At 40.9% G+C, this 18,983-nt stretch overlaps 1 protein-coding gene across 8 annotated transcripts in view; it reads right to left on the reverse strand.

Moving 5' to 3' along the window:
• trps1 (trichorhinophalangeal syndrome I) overlaps nt 1–18,983 on the reverse strand; it is a 139,437-nt gene that overhangs the window by 51,774 nt on the left and 68,680 nt on the right. For all 8 annotated transcript variants that reach the window (XM_042435247.1, XM_042435248.1, XM_042435249.1 and 5 more), the window contains 7 exons: nt 15,435–16,163; nt 14,793–14,908; nt 9,051–9,651; nt 8,447–8,661; nt 7,760–7,946; nt 7,372–7,612; nt 1,031–1,838 (listed from right to left, as the gene is read on the reverse strand). In XM_042435247.1, coding sequence (XP_042291181.1) covers nt 1,031–1,838; nt 7,372–7,612; nt 7,760–7,946; nt 8,447–8,661; nt 9,051–9,651; nt 14,793–14,908; nt 15,435–16,163 — 2,897 coding nt within the window. The remainder of the gene's footprint in view (nt 1–1,030; nt 1,839–7,371; nt 7,613–7,759; nt 7,947–8,446; nt 8,662–9,050; nt 9,652–14,792; nt 14,909–15,434; nt 16,164–18,983) is intronic.

Genomic DNA, 18,983 nt, shown 5'->3' on the forward strand with positions numbered 1-18,983 from the left:
TGTCTCACTCTCTCTCTCGCTCTCTCACAGACAGTAACACACACTGCCCCACCCACGATAATGAGTAAACCTCTTGCTGCCCCACCCTGCCCAGTCTGCCAAGTTACTGCCAACACCTAACACACACACACACACACACACACACACACACAGACACACACACGTACACCCAACCCTCGACATGTACAAAGACGCCATACACTCAACTCAAACACTGACATGTGCACACCATGAGCACCACTCTCACACTCAATACCACCACTTACATAGACCCATGTCAATGCCCTGACACTACACACACACACACTGTTCAGTCTATTCTGATCTAATGTGATCATGGCCAATAAGCTCTGTGGCCATGGCAAACCACAATATGTTCCTGCCAGTCCATGACATCACTGTGAAGTGAAAGGCATTGTGGGCTACAAAGTAGCGTGAGGGAACTGACTGACAGGTGGTAACCATGAGAACTGTCAAGTTTGCCCCCCTCCCACATTGCCGTGGCAACAGGCAAGTTTCTAAGTGTTGTGTGTTAAAATTTAATTTAAAAAAAGATGAATGCAACTTATGGGAAACGAAATGATGTCATGGAATTATACACACATGGACAAAAGCTCAGAGATATTGTATGAACACACGCAAGCATGTGGGGACACAATACACACTCATACACAATTTGTTAGCCAATGTAAATCTGCATAAGTACTCTAAATGTGACTCAAGAATTACAGATTTCATTGTAGCTGCTCGCTGCATGAGGCCTAATCCTCACATCTGATTCAAAGGAAACGAAGTTGAAGACGTATTTATAGGAGCACTCTTACAACTAATGCTCTCAGCAGGTAGGATCTGGCTGTAGAGATCCAGCTACAAATTCCTTCATTCAGAGAGTCAAAGCTAAAAACAAAAACTCAGAGTGTAAATGAGACAAAGAAAGAAGATCAGGCAAAATTAGAGAATGAGGTGAAAGTGAAACTGAGGAATATAAAGTGTGAGAAAAGTAGGAGGGTGTACACATGTTCCACCTTACCCGTAGCAGGGATTGGGACTCTTCTTTAGCAGCTCCTCCTTTCCCCTCCTGTCCTCCTCCACCTCCACTCCCTCCTCCTCCTCCTCCTCCTCCTGTGTACTGTTGAGTTGGCATCTGGCTCTGTTTCTCCCCTCCACCTCCACCTGCAGCGGCTCCGCCTGGCCTCCCTCCTCCATACAGCTTGGCGTCTCCCAAAAACGACTTGGTATCTCCCAAAAACGACTTGGTGTCTCCCAGGTAAACCATGCTAGGCGAAGCCACACCCCTTTTCTGCTGTGAGGACTCATGATTGGCTGAAACAAATGACAATGAGAGGGGGGAGGGGAAAAGAGAGGGGCTCCCACCTCCTGCTCCTCTTTCAGGTCCCATTCGCTCCTTGGGCACCCACAGTAGACCATGAGCCTGTTCACCTCCTCTTTCTCCTGGTCCTCTTGTCTCCCCAAGAACCCAGCCCTTCTCCCGCTCCCTTTCTTTCTCCTCACCTCCCTCACTTTTTACCACCCCTCCTGCTTCTTCTCTGCCTCCTTCTGCCAACCGTCCCTCAGGCGGTGCAAGGGAGTAAAGGAGGCGAATATCCCCCTTGCTCTCTTCTTTAATGGCTAAGGTAGAGGGAGCTGAGCAGCCATTGGCTGAGAGTGTTAACGAAGGTGTCAGTGAGGTCGTCAGTGAGGTGGGTAAGGTTGTTGTCAGTGAGCTTAATGAGGGGGAGGTTTCATGACAGTGGGCTGAGTTGAAATGGTCGAGGAGGGCTGACGAATCAGGAGCCGTGAAGTCACAGCGTCGACAACGGCAACATGCGTGGACACGCCTGCAGAGAGAAAAAACAATGAGTGAATTATCCAGATGGAACAAACATGAATTAGAATGAATCAAATGTATGCATTAGAATATAATACATTAGAATTGGCATAGAAATGTTTACTTTCTTAGGTTCAGTTTTAATGTTCATGTTGTAAGCTCAGTACGAGAATAAAAGTACCTAAAATAAATACATAAATGTTTTTTACTTAAGTTCATCAAACGACAACATCATTACACACTAACACGGCATCTCGAAAATAGATTAGTCATTAAGTGTTAAGTTCAATGAGACAGTAAGTCCCACTGAAGTTAAAACTATAACATTAATGAAACTGAACGTCAGAATAGAGACATAGCTAACGGATTTAGTTGACTTCGTCAAGGCTAGTCAATTCATCTTGAATTCCATCAATTTAAAATGTAAAAGCCTTCATTCTGGTTCACTTTTAATGGGCTGTATATGACAAGCACTGAAAAAAAAAGTCTTCATTAATCAAATTTTGAAAATAATCCACTCCCCGAATTAACTAAATTTAAAGTGCATTAGTCCCAGCCTGATTTCCCCCCAACCAGTCAGGTAGAGTTTCACAAAGCCCACGGCCAAAACGTGACTCAGTGTTCCACTTAACCTCGATGAATTAAGGCAAAACTGTGATGAATGACAAGTAATGAATCACCCATCAACAAACCACCTTCATTTCCTTTTGGCAAAGCTCTGAATGACCAGCACTGTATACACAACATCAGGGTTTTTCCTGGCTCAGAAAACAGTTTTTTTGCTTCTTGTGCGGGCCAACGAGCAAAATCAATCGACCATCCATAACAAGAAATTGGACTCTTATTTGCAGTGGCTCATGGTGGGAACACTATGGCCAGAATACATGGTAAAAAGAATACAATAATAAAACAGCATCTTGATAATTTGTTCTGTGCTAAGGGAATCTAATGATATGACTGTTTTATTGATTGATTATGCTGGAAAGTAGATTTTAAGTGGTTTAACAGACCTCTCCTCTAGGATACAAATGACTAGATACAAATTCAGACCCCTGCTTAGCTATGTAAAATACACCTCAAATGCACATTTGTTAGCTGATAGCTAACATTGCCTCTTTGATTGGGACCATTATTTGGCAGATAAGTCAGATGTGCTCTTAAATCCCAAACTGGATGAATTCTTGTTTACTTGTTTCAATTAAATCTCACTAAGCAGCGATTTGCTCAACACTTATGTTGTTTTCTCACAACTGACCTCTCATTACTGCCACACTGCCAGTGGGAGTAATTTATAAAAAGGGAGAAAAAACATGAACTATTTCATTGAAAATGACGAAGAAGTATAAAATTGCTATTTTTCTGTTAAAGCGGCTTTTGTGCCTTCTTATGAATTCTGCTTTGAAACCTGCCAAAACAATCTGCCATGCAGGAATAAACAAACATAAAAATTAAAGGTAAACATACAGAAATATACTGTCTAAGAAAATACACTGTCTCTCTTATTTGCTTGCAGTCTGACATGTTTTCTGCATGATTGACAGGAAGTGAAATAGTAATATAACCATAATATGTGGGTTCAAAGAAATAAAACACATAATTTGAAATAACTATATTCAAGAAATGCAGTGCAGATTTGAGTCTGTATACATTGTTTGCTTCTCTTTCTCTGTATATTTCTCTCCTTTGTCTATTAATTGGTGAGGAAATAAATGCTCTGCGCAATGACAGATTCAATGTGGGGCTTTGAACAGCATCTCAAGTGGATTAAAAGTATTTGTAGACATTTGTGAAAGTGAGTGTGTGCAAAAGTACACCTTGTACCTTGTGGGCTTAAATATCTCCACATGCTTAACAAAAGACACAGTGGCCTCTCAGTTTGTCATCACCATGCACACGCCACACCTACACACACGCACGCATACATGGGCTGGTTCTTCCTGACTGATCCCCCTGTCTTACTTTCTCTGTCATTCTTTATCTCTCTCACACACACACACAAACATCATATATGAGGTTTATATCATTCTTTCCACACATGTACTGTTCAAATCCCCCTTCGCTCCGAATGCTGTCAACAGCTACATCTGTCCTACATACATTCAATCAGACCCGTGCCTCGGAAAATAAGAAAGAGGATGTTACATTTTCATGGAATTCAAGTATTAAAGCATAAAAAAAATGCTGTTTGAAAGGAGTTTTATTAGGTCTCCTTAGACAAAAGTGTTTCTTGGCTTCTTGGCAAACTAAAAATATATTCCTCAGATTTATGTTTTCTTGAAGTAATTTGTTTGAAAAAAGTAAGTTGGCATCGCAACCATGTGAGGAGGTCATCAGGAAACTCAACATTTATGGTGGTGTATTAATTTGCAGTAATTTGTATAACGATGCTGAGGAGAAATGAAGTGAAGTAAACTAATCAAAGACTGATGAAAATGATGTGAGTTTGATGAAACTAAGCTCTATTATATCCTCTACATACAACAATGCCTGTGTTCACCTACCATCCTCCTTTCAAAAGGTCTCTATTGAAGTATATACGTAGTTTAGAAAATTTTACTCTAGTTGGTCATTTTTAAATAGCCCGCTCGCTCCAGCTGCTCATTGGCTTTGCTTCCCTCATGTGAATTAGATATTTTTAATCTGGGGCAGGTTCAAGGGAAGCCAAATTAAGTGCATTTGTTGAAAGTGTGTAACAGATCAACTCAGTCTATCAAATAAGAAGTCTGTGTTTACACTCACAACCCTTACATGCTCTGAGGTCAATACACACCTGCACGGAACAAGTCTATACACACACACACACACACACACACACACACCAAATATTAGTAATTGCAGCCAGAGCATGGTAGCATTTCTATCTTCATTACTATTGGTTTGAGAAAAAAAAATACATATAATATGTTTAATATAGGCAATAAAAATTATTATTATCTTGTTTTATTTAAATAAATCTTCTACTTTCTACCTTTGTATATTCTAAGACCTTTAACACAAACAGCCAGACAGTTCTGACAGTGCAGGTAAATCAGTAATCATATCAGGCATATGTTAGGAAATTCTTGCTGTTGTACTCATCTGTGCCTTAGAAATATGTCCTTGGTGGGAGTGTTTAGGTGTAAAAGTTACTTTGAGGTTGATAATTGTGTTTCGGCTGCTAACTTCCCCCTCCTCCCCCCCTCCCCGCCCCAAACACTACAGTCTTTTGTTCCAAACACTCTGTAATTAAATCCCAAATTTTGTTTTCCAAAACTTGCCCTTGGAATCTTTTTAGGTGTAGTCAATTTTAGTGGTGGTGAGAAACTTTCTGGCTTTATTTCAGTTTTATTTGATTTCAGCTCCAAGATTCAGAGCTTAGATTCTGTTAAGGACGTGAGTGGAATGTTAAATCCCCGCCACACTCTTTCTCCCTCTCGCTTTGTTACCCTCTCTCCACTTTCCTTTCTGCCTTTCTCTCGTTTTATCCCTGTTTCTTTGTCTTTCCTTCTCCCTCCTTCATCTTCTCTTTATCTTCTCTTTTCTCTCGTTTCTCCCTGTCACTGCGTCCCTTCTTCTCTCGGTTCTTCACCTTCGCAATCTCTCTTTTCTCCATCTCCCTCTTCTTCTCTCTTCTCTCGCTCAGCAATGAATCAAACTCTTAAGTCTTTCATTGATTCGTAACAGAGATCTCGCTAAGATGGCTCTGTCAAACTGTAATTTTATGTGTCTGAGTGTGGAACTTGCGTATGCGAGTTTGTTTGTGAGCATGTATCAAGAAGCAATCCAGACCAGCGATCTACATCAATACTTAAATAGTCAGAAAGATTTCACACAAGTATCTCCAGTTCTGTTTATCTCTCCGTCTCTGTCTTTAGCCCCAGCTTTGCCACACCAACCCTCTCTCTCTCTCTTTCCAACTCTAACTCACCGTAGCTTTCTCTATCATCTGCTGTTTGTGTAGGTGACGCATTGGCTGTGGAGTCTAGTCTGACCTCTCCAGCATTTTAGAGCCCTGTGAAACAGAGCCTATCGCTCATTTGTACAAGCAAGCAAGAAACCAAAGCAGACTTGTATAAAACGAGGAAGTTACAAACTTACAACTTATCTCAAGACTCTATAAATATATGATTCGGTAATGAGGGGCTGAGCCTTTTTTGAGAAAACTGCAAGAATCAGTCATAATTTTGAGCCCTTTAGTTGTATTAGATAGAAAATGAAGCTACATAAAGGTAGTAATGACTTAATAAAAATGGAGGCTTGCAGTAGTTTAAGCAGCCACAAGTAATTTTATAGTTACATGTTCCAAATACCATCCAATCATGTATCACCATAATCTCTCTCTAACATTAGACGGGCCTTTTAAAAATTAGACAGTCATCCTGTCTGTGTATATTGCTGCTCTGTGGGGATCTGCTAAAGTGCTGGAGCATCACATGAGCAGAGCCACAACTTCAAACTGAAAGGTTTATTATTGTTGGAATAAATTGTTAAAACCTCGACATGGCTGTTCTCACTGGTGATGAAACTGTCCTTGGTTCAAATCCCTACACTGTTTGTGAAATCATTTCACCGTTCTGACAAGATTTTATGATTGGCTTAAGTTTTGTTAGTTCAGCAGATATGGACCTGGTAAACATGGCTGATCTTACAGCGCAAGAGGAACTGAAAGACACGCTGTTATCTCCTGATCAGTTTCAAATTCCTAGTACTTCACACGTGCTTAGTTCCCCAAATCTGCATAATCTCCTCTGAACAAAAGACGATGACATAAATCACAGATTCAAAAGAACCAATGAACGAAGACTACCAGAAGTCAAAAAAACTGCACACAAGAACTGAGCCAACATCCATCTAGTGGCTGTCACTGAAGCAGAGGAGACAGGTATGCAATGCTCATCTTCAAATTTGTTGTGAATGGCAACAGAGTCTGAGACTAGAAATCAGTGAAAACCTACGAAAGATTTCCCTTTCCCTCATTTCTCAGCAGCTTCCAGGTGTGGGTGTCTGAATGATATCTATAAGTGTCTTAAAAGTATTACTTTTTATATGGGCTGTTGCTGAAAATGACTGTGCTCGGTAAACATTTCCGGGATGATTGGGTATAAAAAAAGAGAGAATTATGGGGTTTTGAAACCCAGCACAAGCAAAACTTCACCATCTCTCTGACTTGAGAAAGGAATTTCCATACACACACACTCATCCAATTACAGGAATATTGAGTCATGGACTCTAACTGGAATATTGACTCTTTGGATAACACTCAAGCAATTTTTATCACATTCAGTCACTCGGTGAATGAATGAATGACACAGATTCACCAGTTTCAGAGAGGATGGCAAACTGAATGGGCCACTGTAAGTAAGCAGAGTTTTTTCAGGCTTCTGAAAACACACAAATACATTCCTATTAATGTTATTACTACTTATTACATATTCAACACTTTACTATGCTGACTGAAAAGCACTATTTTCCTTCATATCCTAAATCTTTGAGGCTTTCAAAACCTTTAATGTCAACCGATATAATATCCGATCGTATCCTATCTCTCTCTCTCTCTCTCTTACCTGTAGTGTCTGAAAATCTCTTCTTCCACTTCCGTGATGAAGTGACACTTTGTGCAAGAGAACTCCCTCTCTCCTCCTGCTCCTCTCCCCCCTTCTTTGTCTCCCCCGACCTCTTCCTCAGCCTTGACATGCGGGGGTGCCCCCTTTAGGTTAATCAGGGTGTGGCAGCTTTCGTAGTGTTGGAGCAACACGTCTATGTCGGTGGTGGCAAACGCACACTGGTCACACAAATGGGTGACCCCTAGGGGCACAGAAACAGGACACGTGAGGAGCAAGAAACTAAAAAAAATATCATTCTAAATCTACTGAGATGTGTATTAGCTGATAAATATTCTGATAAAACATGCAAAATTAATTTTCTTGCAAGATTAACTGTATCTTTAAATACCTTGTGTGACAACAGGATGTGCACTTGAAATCACACCAGGATCCCCTCGAGGATTGGGAGGAGTCATGCTAGGCGAGGTGGCGGTGACAGGTTTCGAACCCATTGTATCTTGCTGTTTGGTGGACTGAGGGAACTTGGAACAACATTTGGGGCAGGTAGGCTTCCGGCAAGCAAAGGGGTGGGACACCTATTGAGAAAAATCAGATAAGTTTAGTGAAGACTAGTAAGGATCTTTGCTTTTGCTATTACAGGCAAAACTGTGCGAATAAGGTGAATTAAGTCTTTAAAAGTTTGTTTTCTCCTGTTGTTTCTTTCATTTTGGTGCTGTGATGTTTTTGTCTATGCAGGTGATATCAAAGAAGTGAAAGTCAGCAGCACCAGTATGAATGTGCATCATTAACTGAAGGATGCCACCCTCAATTTTGGCTGTTAACCATCCTTTCCGCATTTTTAACAGCTGCACCGGCACTGTTTGGCAGCTGGCACAAAGGAGGGAGGAGAATGTGTGGGAGGACTGGGTGGGAAGCAAGGGAATCTTAACTAGGCTTGCAATTAACTTTACACTTGTTCATATATTACATTTTATTTTCTTGTGCTTACAAAACAGCTGATTGTTACTTCTAATTGCCAACCAAACACCAAAAAAACACCAAGAAAATAAACATTTCAATATTTTATCAATCTCACCTCCCCCAGGTGTTTATGTGGCTGACAGAGCCCCTGTGGACAATACATGCAGTGCTGAATGCAGCATCGGTGGATGGAGTGGTTGTGCTGGTAGTGCAGTAGTAACGGCGCTACTACGATCACATCTGCACTGTGGGCCATTGAGTACCGGAAATCACACAACTGACAGTTATAACTGGTCACGACCGCTTCTGTGTCGCTGCTGTTTGGGTCTCCTAGAAACAGAAAACATAGCAAAGGTCTTGGGTCTTGGAGTGGGAAAACAAAGGCATGTCAGAAACTGTATCATGATGCTCAAGGCAGCAAACAAGCAAGGTCAAGTATTATCCAAACACTACAAACAATATAAAAGAAGGGGTCGAGCAGTATTGTAGTGCCAGTAACAACTAATAAGTAGGAGCAAGCAGTGTTGTACTAGAAAAGGCCAAAAGAGGGATTAAAACAGCATCGTAACACTAGTAAAAGAAAAATATCATAGTACTCGAAGAAGTGAAAAATCATTAGAGTATTTAATTTTGTTTCACTTGATCTGTATTAAAGCTATCTTCTACTGAAAAACAGTTTTAGCAATAACATTTCATCATACTTTCTCCCGTTTCATTACCTTGGCTGGTGCTGGATGGGTTGGATGACAGATCTTTGCGGCTTTTGGATAACATGTGGTCTCTTTCTCCTCCTTCTCTTCTCCCTCCTCTCTCCCGCTCTCTGTCCATCCCTCCAGGATTAGAGCTGTTGGGGCTCATAGTACCTCCTGTGCTCATTCTATGTCTTTGTTCATAGTGCTCTAAAAGTTTCGCCGAGCCCCCTGACCACTCACAACTCCAGCTGCAGAATTTACACCAATAATACGCCTGAACGGCACCTCGACCCGCCTCCCCCGTCCAGCTTGACGAATCAGGGCACGCCCTGACTGGGATGGAGTACCCGACCAAGGAATCGTCTTCCGCTCTCACTGCCACTCGCTCCGCCCCGTCTAACATTTGACTCCTCCCCTTCACTTGGCTGTCGTTGTTGTTGGCAAGCAGTGGCGTGGATGGCGGAGTTTTGACTTTATTTGGATGTGAAGACAAGAAGTGTTGTTCAAGTTCTGAGGAATTACTGCCCATGTACGTGAAGTTGCAGAATTTGCAGCGAAAGTACTTAGTGTTCCCCTGGCAATCCGAGGTCTTTCGGCCGATCCCAATTAGCGTGCCGCCCAACGTCACCTGTTGACAGTCAGAAAAGAAAGAAAAAGACAAAGGCTTTGTTAGATTATGATAAAAGTATATACAGTCACACATATAAACGATAATCAATCGGCATTTTAGTTAGGAAGAAAGTTTGCTAGTTCAGTCCTTGCTGCGATGAACAGTTATCTGACATAAGCTTGTGAACCAACACAACGGACTGTTGTTTCCAGTGTCATCATGGTGGTGTACTGTCCCTAGTATACCTTATCCATGGAATTCAAAGGTAATACATGGAAGATCCTTTTTCATTCCTGTGTCGCAGATATTTAGGGGATGTATAACATAAGCGAAAGGCAGAGTTGTGCTGCTGCAAATATGGAAAATTATACCTCAGCTACCCTTATTACTGAAGCACAACAACAAATGTAATCCATCATTTTCTGTACGTACCTAACTCTAACTAACCAACCAATAACATATTTACCAGACTCTACTGAAATATCCATTGGATGAGGCCAGGATTTTGGATTACTGAGCAAGTAACCTGAGACTCATGTTTTTTATTAAGTTAGCCAGTAAGCTGTAGGTGATTAAAGTGCGCTGTTGGCTAGATTGGTGAGCAGTCAACCTGTATTACAGTGGCATTAGAACGACTACTGTGCAGATTTGTCTCTGTACAGATCTGTGGTTTGATGGTGACTGTTGGCCGTCAGGTAATGGAGGTTCGTTTAGAAGTATGCAGAGATTTAGAGTTTCCCAAATTTTTCAAATAGAAGAATTTAAGTTTTTATACTGCAAATGTAGATGCATTTTAATTTAAACCTAAACTTGCTGGGTTAATTTTGTTTTGTTTTGAAATCTAAAACATGGATGTATTTCCACAATCAATTCATTCATTCATTCTTGTCACCAGATCATCATTTGGTACTTAAACTTCAGATTTGATTTTGTGTGAGTAAAACTGTGGAACTTGCTTTGTTTTCCTTTTTTTCGCAATTGTCTCTTTAAGTGGAGAGGACAATGAAGAGGGATATATATTCATTAACAGATATTGCCTGAGAATAGAAATTTTAAAAAAAAGGCAGAAAAAAAGGACACTAAATGAGACGGTAGGATGAAACATTTATAAATAATACAAAAAAAAGCTAGAAAAGTAATATCCAGAAGAGAAAAAAAAAGATTATAAATGTGTGAGATGGTACATTTCAGCTTCATTAAAGAAAATCAATTCAGATGGCTAAATGAGAGCCATTACTGTGTGTGATCTCACAACAGCAATCATCCAATCATCACGTCTCACATACTCTGCCCAGACAATTAGAGAAGAGCAAAACATCAAGTCATTTCACTGAGCAGAATGGACAATGAGACACAAAGAGGAATATGAGAGGGGGGAGAGAGAGAGAAAGAAACACAGCAGACGGGAAAGAGCAGTAAGTACGTGTGTCGAGCAAAAGTGGAGGGAGAAGAGAGGAGTGAGAGATGGATGAAAAGCGAATCGAGAAGTTAGAGAAAAAAAGGATTAGAGTATGAGAAGGTGAGCGAGGAAGAAAGGCAGAGCCATGCACACGGTGAAGAAGAGACAAAGACAGATGATGAGAGAGACAACTGGAGAACAGAGAGAGAAAGAGGGATAGAGAGAAAGAAAGAAAGGGAAAACACAGTCAAATGTGTCTGACAGCTGTTTCATTACTTTACCGATTATAACTACTGGTTTCAAAGCCTTTCTCTCTGTCTGTCTTTCTCACCCCCTTCTCTCCTTTCCTCCTCCATCTCTATCTCTCTCTCTCTCTCTCTCGCTCTTTCCTTCTTTCCCCTATCCCTCTTCTCTCCAAGTCTTTTTTTTCCTGAAATCTCATTGGTTGACAAGGCATCTTGTCTTAGCAAATGACAACATGGAATTTTCCAAACGTGGGCGGGAGAGAGAAAAAGCGAGTGAAGGATGGAGAGAATAGAGACCCCTTTCATTCGTTTTTTTTTTTTTATACTTTCATTTTTTCTTCATAATGACGACTTAAGCCCACTGGATTTTCTATTTCTGACTCTGTGTGTGTGTGTCTGTGTGCGTGGCTGCCGTGAGTGTGTGTGTGTGTGTGTGTGTTTCTGTGTCCATTACGTGACTTACGGCCATTACAGACTGCTGGTTTAAATGAAATGAAACTCCTTGACTATTCCACACACACACACACGCACACACACACACACACACACACACACACACACACACACGCACGCGCGCGCACACACACACACGTTTATTAGATCATGTCGTTTAAACCTTTCAGACAAAACTCTACTGTTCATGCACACTCAAACTAATCCTTGACCCAATTGTTAGCAAAACGGGGTAGTCCCAATACACAAAAAGCCAAATACATATTGGGAAAGCTGTTTAATAAAAATATACTGTACGTGTATGACTTTGAAATTCATTGTTAAGAGAAACTACAATTGTTGTTCCGCATAATTAGAATGAAAATGATTTTCAGGTGTTTAGTTGAGGCTCTTATGGGGCGTTATTTGGAAACTTGAAATGAATGTGCGCATTTGACCTCAATATTTCGGTCGATTACAGCGGTTGAAATAATCACAGCAAAGGGAAAATTATTTTTTGATTGACTTATGACTGAGGTCAAAAACACTTTTAGTGACTCTACAATATTTGATTGTGGATTCTTTTTCCTGATACTCCATGGCATTTCACTGCCTTCTCCTGATTTCTCCACCAGTCATCAATCTAATTTACAAAAAGACAAGATGAAAGTCTGACAGACAATTCCTGTTCTTGCAGCAACTTTAGCAATTCGAAGTTCATTTTAAAATGAAAACTGCCCGTACCACTGCCTTAAGAAAATGTATTATTAATGTTTAGAAAATTGACATTCAAACGTATATTCCAATATATATGCTACAAAAGCTTCTGAACTTTAAAGATCAAAACTATAATCTTTTAAAGTGCGCTCAGAAAAATCTGCACAAGCCTACATAAATGAATAAATATTCCATGCATGTTGCCAATTTCCTCTTTCATAGCAGATGGAGCTGACATGTGAGTGAACAGTTGTGTCTGAGGCTTTAATGCCTATTACAACAGGGACAGTGAACCATGTTGAGCAGAGACTTTTTAGGTTTTTATTCTAACTGAAGTCTACAGCTGTTGAATAAAACTAAATCACTCAAGACATTTTTATCCTCAAATTGACTGGCTGATATGTTGATGTCCAGACTGCAGGTGCAAATTACATCTGCCTTTTTAATATGCTCTGATGGTGTATAATTACAAGGCAGAATTAATCTTTAAGTATATGGACAACATTTATCTTGTAGAGGGAATTATGAATTGCACCTGAAAGTCTTTATCCTGCAATTTCTCAGCAAAGTAGCTGGCGCCAGATACTAGCCCTCCTTAAAACTTTTACAAATTGAGCACTGAATATGAGGGATTAGCAAAGGATATGCATTTATTAGCCATTATTTCAAAACAAAGTTCCAGTGATGCATGCATTGCATGTGCACAATTTTATGTGTGTACATATGCATTGCCTGTAAGTGATTGTAAAGCAGACTACATACCTGTGTGTCTGTGTGTATGCATGTGCTTGAGCACACATGCACACATACTGCCAGGTGCCCTATTTGTCTCCCTTTCTGTGTTGATCCATCTGTCAGTCTATAAAACTTTATAACTTGCAACACAATGCCTCCCTGTCCAAATCACACACACTCCATGTTACAAATCAATTGCAGCTTTTTAAACCCAATAAATTATTCAGTTCACTTATGGGGCGAGATTTACAGATTCATGAGTAATGATTATAATGCACTGTTAACTATATCAGTGTGTCACATGTTTTGAAGCAAAGTTATTGATTACTTGATTTCTTAAAACTTCTCTGAAAAACAAATGACTTTCTGACACACTATGTCAGCAAAATGTTTTTTTTATGTAAGCTGCTATTTAAAAATAAAGTCCACAAGACTACAAAGTAGTATATAAAAAGTTGCTAATATTACTTTTTTTCTGTATGCTTTATCAGCCCATCAAAAGGATTTTATGTCTCTTAATAATAGCAAGAAATTTAGACAAAACCTTCAATATGTAATTTTAATTATAATGGTGTAAAGAGAATAAAAAAGTTGAGCACATCCGTAGATCTCTAAAGTAAATGTATATTTTGAATCTAGCACATAAAAGTAGTGAAAAAGTACAAAATGTGTGTCCTCTTAGAGTTCAAGATCACTCCACTACAGAGGAAACCCAGATATTACAAGACAAAGCAAACAATATAAATGTGTATAATTTGGAGGCAGTGCACAGAGAGAGCTGAAAAACTAAGCCAAGACATCCACACATATCGATGCGAGTAAGAATTATGCAAAGCGGATCTGCTTGAGTGCTGTACATGATATCCAACAATGTCACTTGCTTCTTACAGATAATGGAGACATCACTGATAATCCAGTTGCCGCATCTTAAAAGGCTAATTGCCTATGCTTCCTCGGATTTTCTTCACAAGTTGCTGCAATGTTATGAGTTTCTATTGGGTCCCTGTACACTCAAAACAAGAATGTTGATGTCATTCTAACCTCGTTGGACATTAACGCCAATGAACACAAGATGCTGTGACACTGGCGGGATAAGATTGATTGTTCAAACCAAATGAGGGGGCAGCGACTGTCCCAAGTGGGAAGCATCAGGTATGTTGGAGTATTTTTCAAGAGTGATGGTAAAAAGGACTGTGAAACTTACTGCTACTCAGGGGCATTGGCTCCAATGATGCAGGCTTTTTTTATTGGACTCAGGAGGTAACAAGAGGGCTCAGCTATAAACCAAAGCTTTACTGAACCAGTAAGTTTTCAGTCCAACTTTCAAATGCTTTACATTCCTTCCAATTAATTCAACAGTCTAACCACAAGATGCACTGTGAGGCTTTGTTTATACATTACTTCATTTTTAAAAAACGTATTTTTACTTGCAGGGGTTTCTCTATTACCGTCTCTTTGTGTAAACTGTTTTTTTTTTTCTTTTATAGGTTCTTTTATGGGTGCATGTAGTGCATTTTTAGTGTGTGTGTGTGTATGAAAAACATGAATGCATTGTGTAGACTTCATGAAAAATGGTTAAGCGTCATCACACATTTATTTACCTGTATTTACCGAGCGTCTCTCGTGCTTACCTGTACGTCATATGTGCCATTCATCATAACTGTCCTGTGTTGCTGATTGTGTACATCTGGCCTTGTCTTCCCCAACTCTTTGGCTTGGTTCCTCTGCCCTTGTCCTGCCTGGATGTCTGGGAGCAGAAATACAAGGAGGGGTCAGAATCGTAGAAGCAGATAAACAAAGAGAGGTCAGGTCGCTAGAGGTGAAGAAAAAAACCAAAAAAAAACAAGGACATGTCTGACTTTTGGGAAGAGTGAAAACTTTTAGAACAATGACCAACAAGTTGTTGTTGCAAGCAAAGCTGCGCCCTGAGCATACTGAAAAACACACTTTATAAAGTTAATACCTTCTATCCTTCAAAAATGCCTTTGCATTGTACGCTCATGTGTTTTACAGTGGGTTTGTTGTGACAGGCGCAGCTTTTCTTGAAAGTCTGTAACTTACTAACTTAATGAGGTGATAATTGCACTTTTTTTTCCCCTGTTTGTTCAGATTTATTTCGATACTTTACTAAGCCTGTTAACATGTCAGCGTGTGGTCCAATGCAGCGTTTAGGCTTGATCAGTGGTAGCAGGGAATCGTGTTATTTTCCTTTTACAACCATTTTATACAATAAGGAGCAACATAACTCAAAAACATTAAGCTAAGCTAATTACCTAGAGGTGTGTGCTGGGGAGCCATGTTGTGGAGTGCCAGGATGTGTGTGTCGAGGGCAGCATCCTGCCGCGTGCGGTTGTGCAGACCCAGGTGATACTTCCTAAAGTGCTTCACCAGGTCAGCGGGGTCGTTGCCATAGTAACCGTAACCGCACACGTTGCACTTGAAGTCCTGGAGTTTAGGAGAAGGGCTGGAGGAGAGTGGAGGGGTGTCAGTTGTCGACTCCTCCCCTCCTTCCTGTCTGGTGAGGAGGTGGGGAGTCGAGAGGAGAGGAGAAATGAGATGATCTGCCTCCCCTCTGTCTCTTTCGCTCCTCTCTCCCTCCTCTGCACCCTTCTCCCCATCCTCAGCCTCCGACTGGCTCTCGGGTCTGTCAGTCATCGCCGCCCCTCCTTGTTTAGCCCTCCCCCCTCCTCCTCCTCCTCCTCCTCTCCTCCCCCCTCTCTCCTCATTGCTGTAGCGATCGTCTCTCGCGCCGACAGATGAGGGAGAGACGGACGAGGAAACGCACTCGCTCTCTCCCTCCTCCTCTTCCTGCTCCTCATCTCCTCTGATCCGGTCGGAGGATTCTGGTTCGGAGGGTCGGTTTATTCGGTCAGCCTCCGCTCCTACTCTACCCTCCTCCTCACCCTCCTCTTCCTCTTCTCCTGGTGGCCTCCTCCCCTCTTCCTCCTCCTCCTCCTCGCCTCCCACACTCCGGATAGGGGGATTCTTCTTCCTCACCATCTCTGTAACGATGGAGAGAGACAGAAAAAGTTTTATTGTCCAATTGATATATTGATAGTATCTAAAAACTGTGATATTTATGCATACATGTGGGATCTGGGAGATAAAAACATATCCAGCAGATTTTCTTAATCCCTAAAAATCAAGACATGAAGAGATATAAGGTGCCTGCGAGACACAGATAATATACTGTGCACGCACACACACACACACACGCACGCACACAAATTTTCTGACAATGATATACGTATGTGTATAGAACAGCTTTGATTCAATTTACAAACTGCTTTGAAGGCTGAAATCTGTGACGATCCTCGACCACAAACCTCGTCAAAGAAAAACAGCCCCAACAAATCAGAAACATCTCAGCTATGAGAGCGTTTTCAGGGGTGTGTGTGTTGGGATGTTCGTTGCATCCTTAAGTGCAACTTTTTGACTTTTTTTTTTTTTTCCCCCTAAACCAGGGAGTGAATCTTTTTATCATTATGGAAACCATCCGTGAGAATCTTCAACACATGACCACATCAAAACCCAAACCATATCAGAGAGAGCGTGAGGACGCGGGGAGAGGAGGGGTGGAAGAGAGAGGGGAGAAAAGCAGAGAGAGAGAGAGAGAGAGAGAGGGTGAGGCACGGAGAGAAACGGGGGAGACCGAGGGAGGAGAGAGACACAGGGAGAATGTCCAACACACAACCACATCAAACCACACACCCCCATATCAGAAAGATGGATGAGGGAGGCGGTAGACTGCAATTCATCCCCTCTAGCGCTCCAAATTTCTTTTTTGCATCTCTTCTTGCGTGCCTTTCATTCATTTTCTGGCTCCCAAATTCTCTTTTTCTCATCTCTCTTTGTCTCTCATGCTCTATCTGTGTCACCTCCTGTCCTTTGGTTTCCTCTCTCTCTCTTTTTTTTTTTTTGAAATTTTCTTTTGTCTGCTTTTATTTTTCTTTTAATATCCCATTTTAATTATTTTACTCCTCTCTCATCTCATTTTTCTCTCCTTTTCAGCAGCATGCTCATTTATAATCAAAGTAAAATACCTCTATCAAACAAAAAAAAAAAAAGCACTTGTCAGGGCATATTAATTGCCTTTTTCTATTCTCTATTGCCCTCTTTCACGTACAAGAATAATTGCAACAATAATTTAAGTAATTCCATCAATAAAATGTTTCATTCTGTTCCTGCTCCCTCCGACAGTCGTCCCCCTTCTCCCACCATCCCTCCTTTCCCTCCCTCCCTCTCTTATAATCACTATACAAAGCCATCAAATAACCAACCATGTGTTTTATGTTAAACCATAATCTTTCTTTTGTTTGAAAAGAGAACAATTGTGGTTGTTTTGTTCACAACAGTCGTGACAGGGAGAGATACTGCGTGTGTGTGCAAGCATGTGTGTGTGTGCGTGCGCGTGTGTGTTTATTTGTGGTTGTTCAGTTCATATTCAGTCGTAAACACAGTCAACCCATTGACCCATACGCCGTGTTTGTGTGTGTGTGTGTTCAGTCATAAACACAGTGAAACCCAACAGACGCCTGATAGACGCCAAAAACTGATCACTTTTAGATCAATGCAATATGAGGGGGGAAGACGCTGCGAGTGCGTGCGTGCGTGTGCATATTTGATGATGCGTGTTGAAGCGAGATAGCGTGCGTGCGACTCTCTGCGGGTGAGTCTATGTTAGTGTGAGAGATAAGTGCTTACTGTTATTTACTGATAGTGAACTGCAAACATTTGAAGCATGAGGAAAATCAACACTAACACACACACGCTTCTGAAGAAAGAGAAGGAAAAGAGGATGTAGTTGAAAACAGATAATTAGATGACCATAAACAAACACAAGCAGATACACATAAACAGATTGAAAGGGACCATATTTTAATAACCCTGTAATGTGATCTAGTGGATTAGGAAGAAAAGAGAAGATAAAACACAAACACACACACAAAAAACAAAAAAGAGAGACAAAAATAAAAGAAAGAGCGAGAGAGAAGGCTGCTTTCTTTGTTGAATCCAATTTTCTTTCTATGGCCTTTCTAGTGTTTTACCATTTTTTTTCTCTCCCTCTTTCTCTACCATACAACTATTAAAATAAAGCAATTTATGTCTGTGAGGGCCCACGCCTAGACCAGCCCTGGCACTCACTGTGTGTGTGCCTGCATATGTGTGTGTGTGTGTGTGTGTGTGTGTGTATGAGAGTGAGTGAGTGCAGGGAGCAGAGGAAAATCTCATCTGATGTTCACCACACCCAGTCAGAATTCATCATTCGCTCACTCTCACACACACACACATACACACACACACACACACACACACACACACACACACACACACACACACACACACACACACACACACAGTGGAAAACTACAGATCGTTGTGGTAAAGCAATGAAGCTGAAATCCCGACCTAAGACAGGGCACTGACTGACCTAACTGTGTTTCCATCTGCCCTGTATGATTTCAGTGATGACTTAAAAAGTTCATCAAAATGATAATAATGAATGATTTTTCTAAAGTGTGCAATCAATAAAACAGAAATTAACAAGAGTATTATCTATTATTTATTTACTCTGGCATCACATGTCATTTGCATACTTCAGGCACACTTATTTGTGTGCTCCAGGATGTGGTCAAGAATAATAGGTGTGTGTCAAAAAGCTGTACTGTGTGTGTCTGTTTCTGGGTGTGTGTGTGTGTGTGTGTATGTGCTTCAATGTCGCAGTACAGCCTTTGTCTGCTTCAGGCTGTATACACAGACTGGAACCATTACTATCAACTACAATTAGGTACAACCCACCACAACATACCGCATAACAACTA

Source organism: Thunnus maccoyii, chromosome 15 (genome assembly GCF_910596095.1).
Source record: "Thunnus maccoyii chromosome 15, fThuMac1.1, whole genome shotgun sequence".
In the NCBI taxonomy this organism is placed as follows: Eukaryota; Metazoa; Chordata; class Actinopteri; order Scombriformes; family Scombridae; genus Thunnus; species Thunnus maccoyii.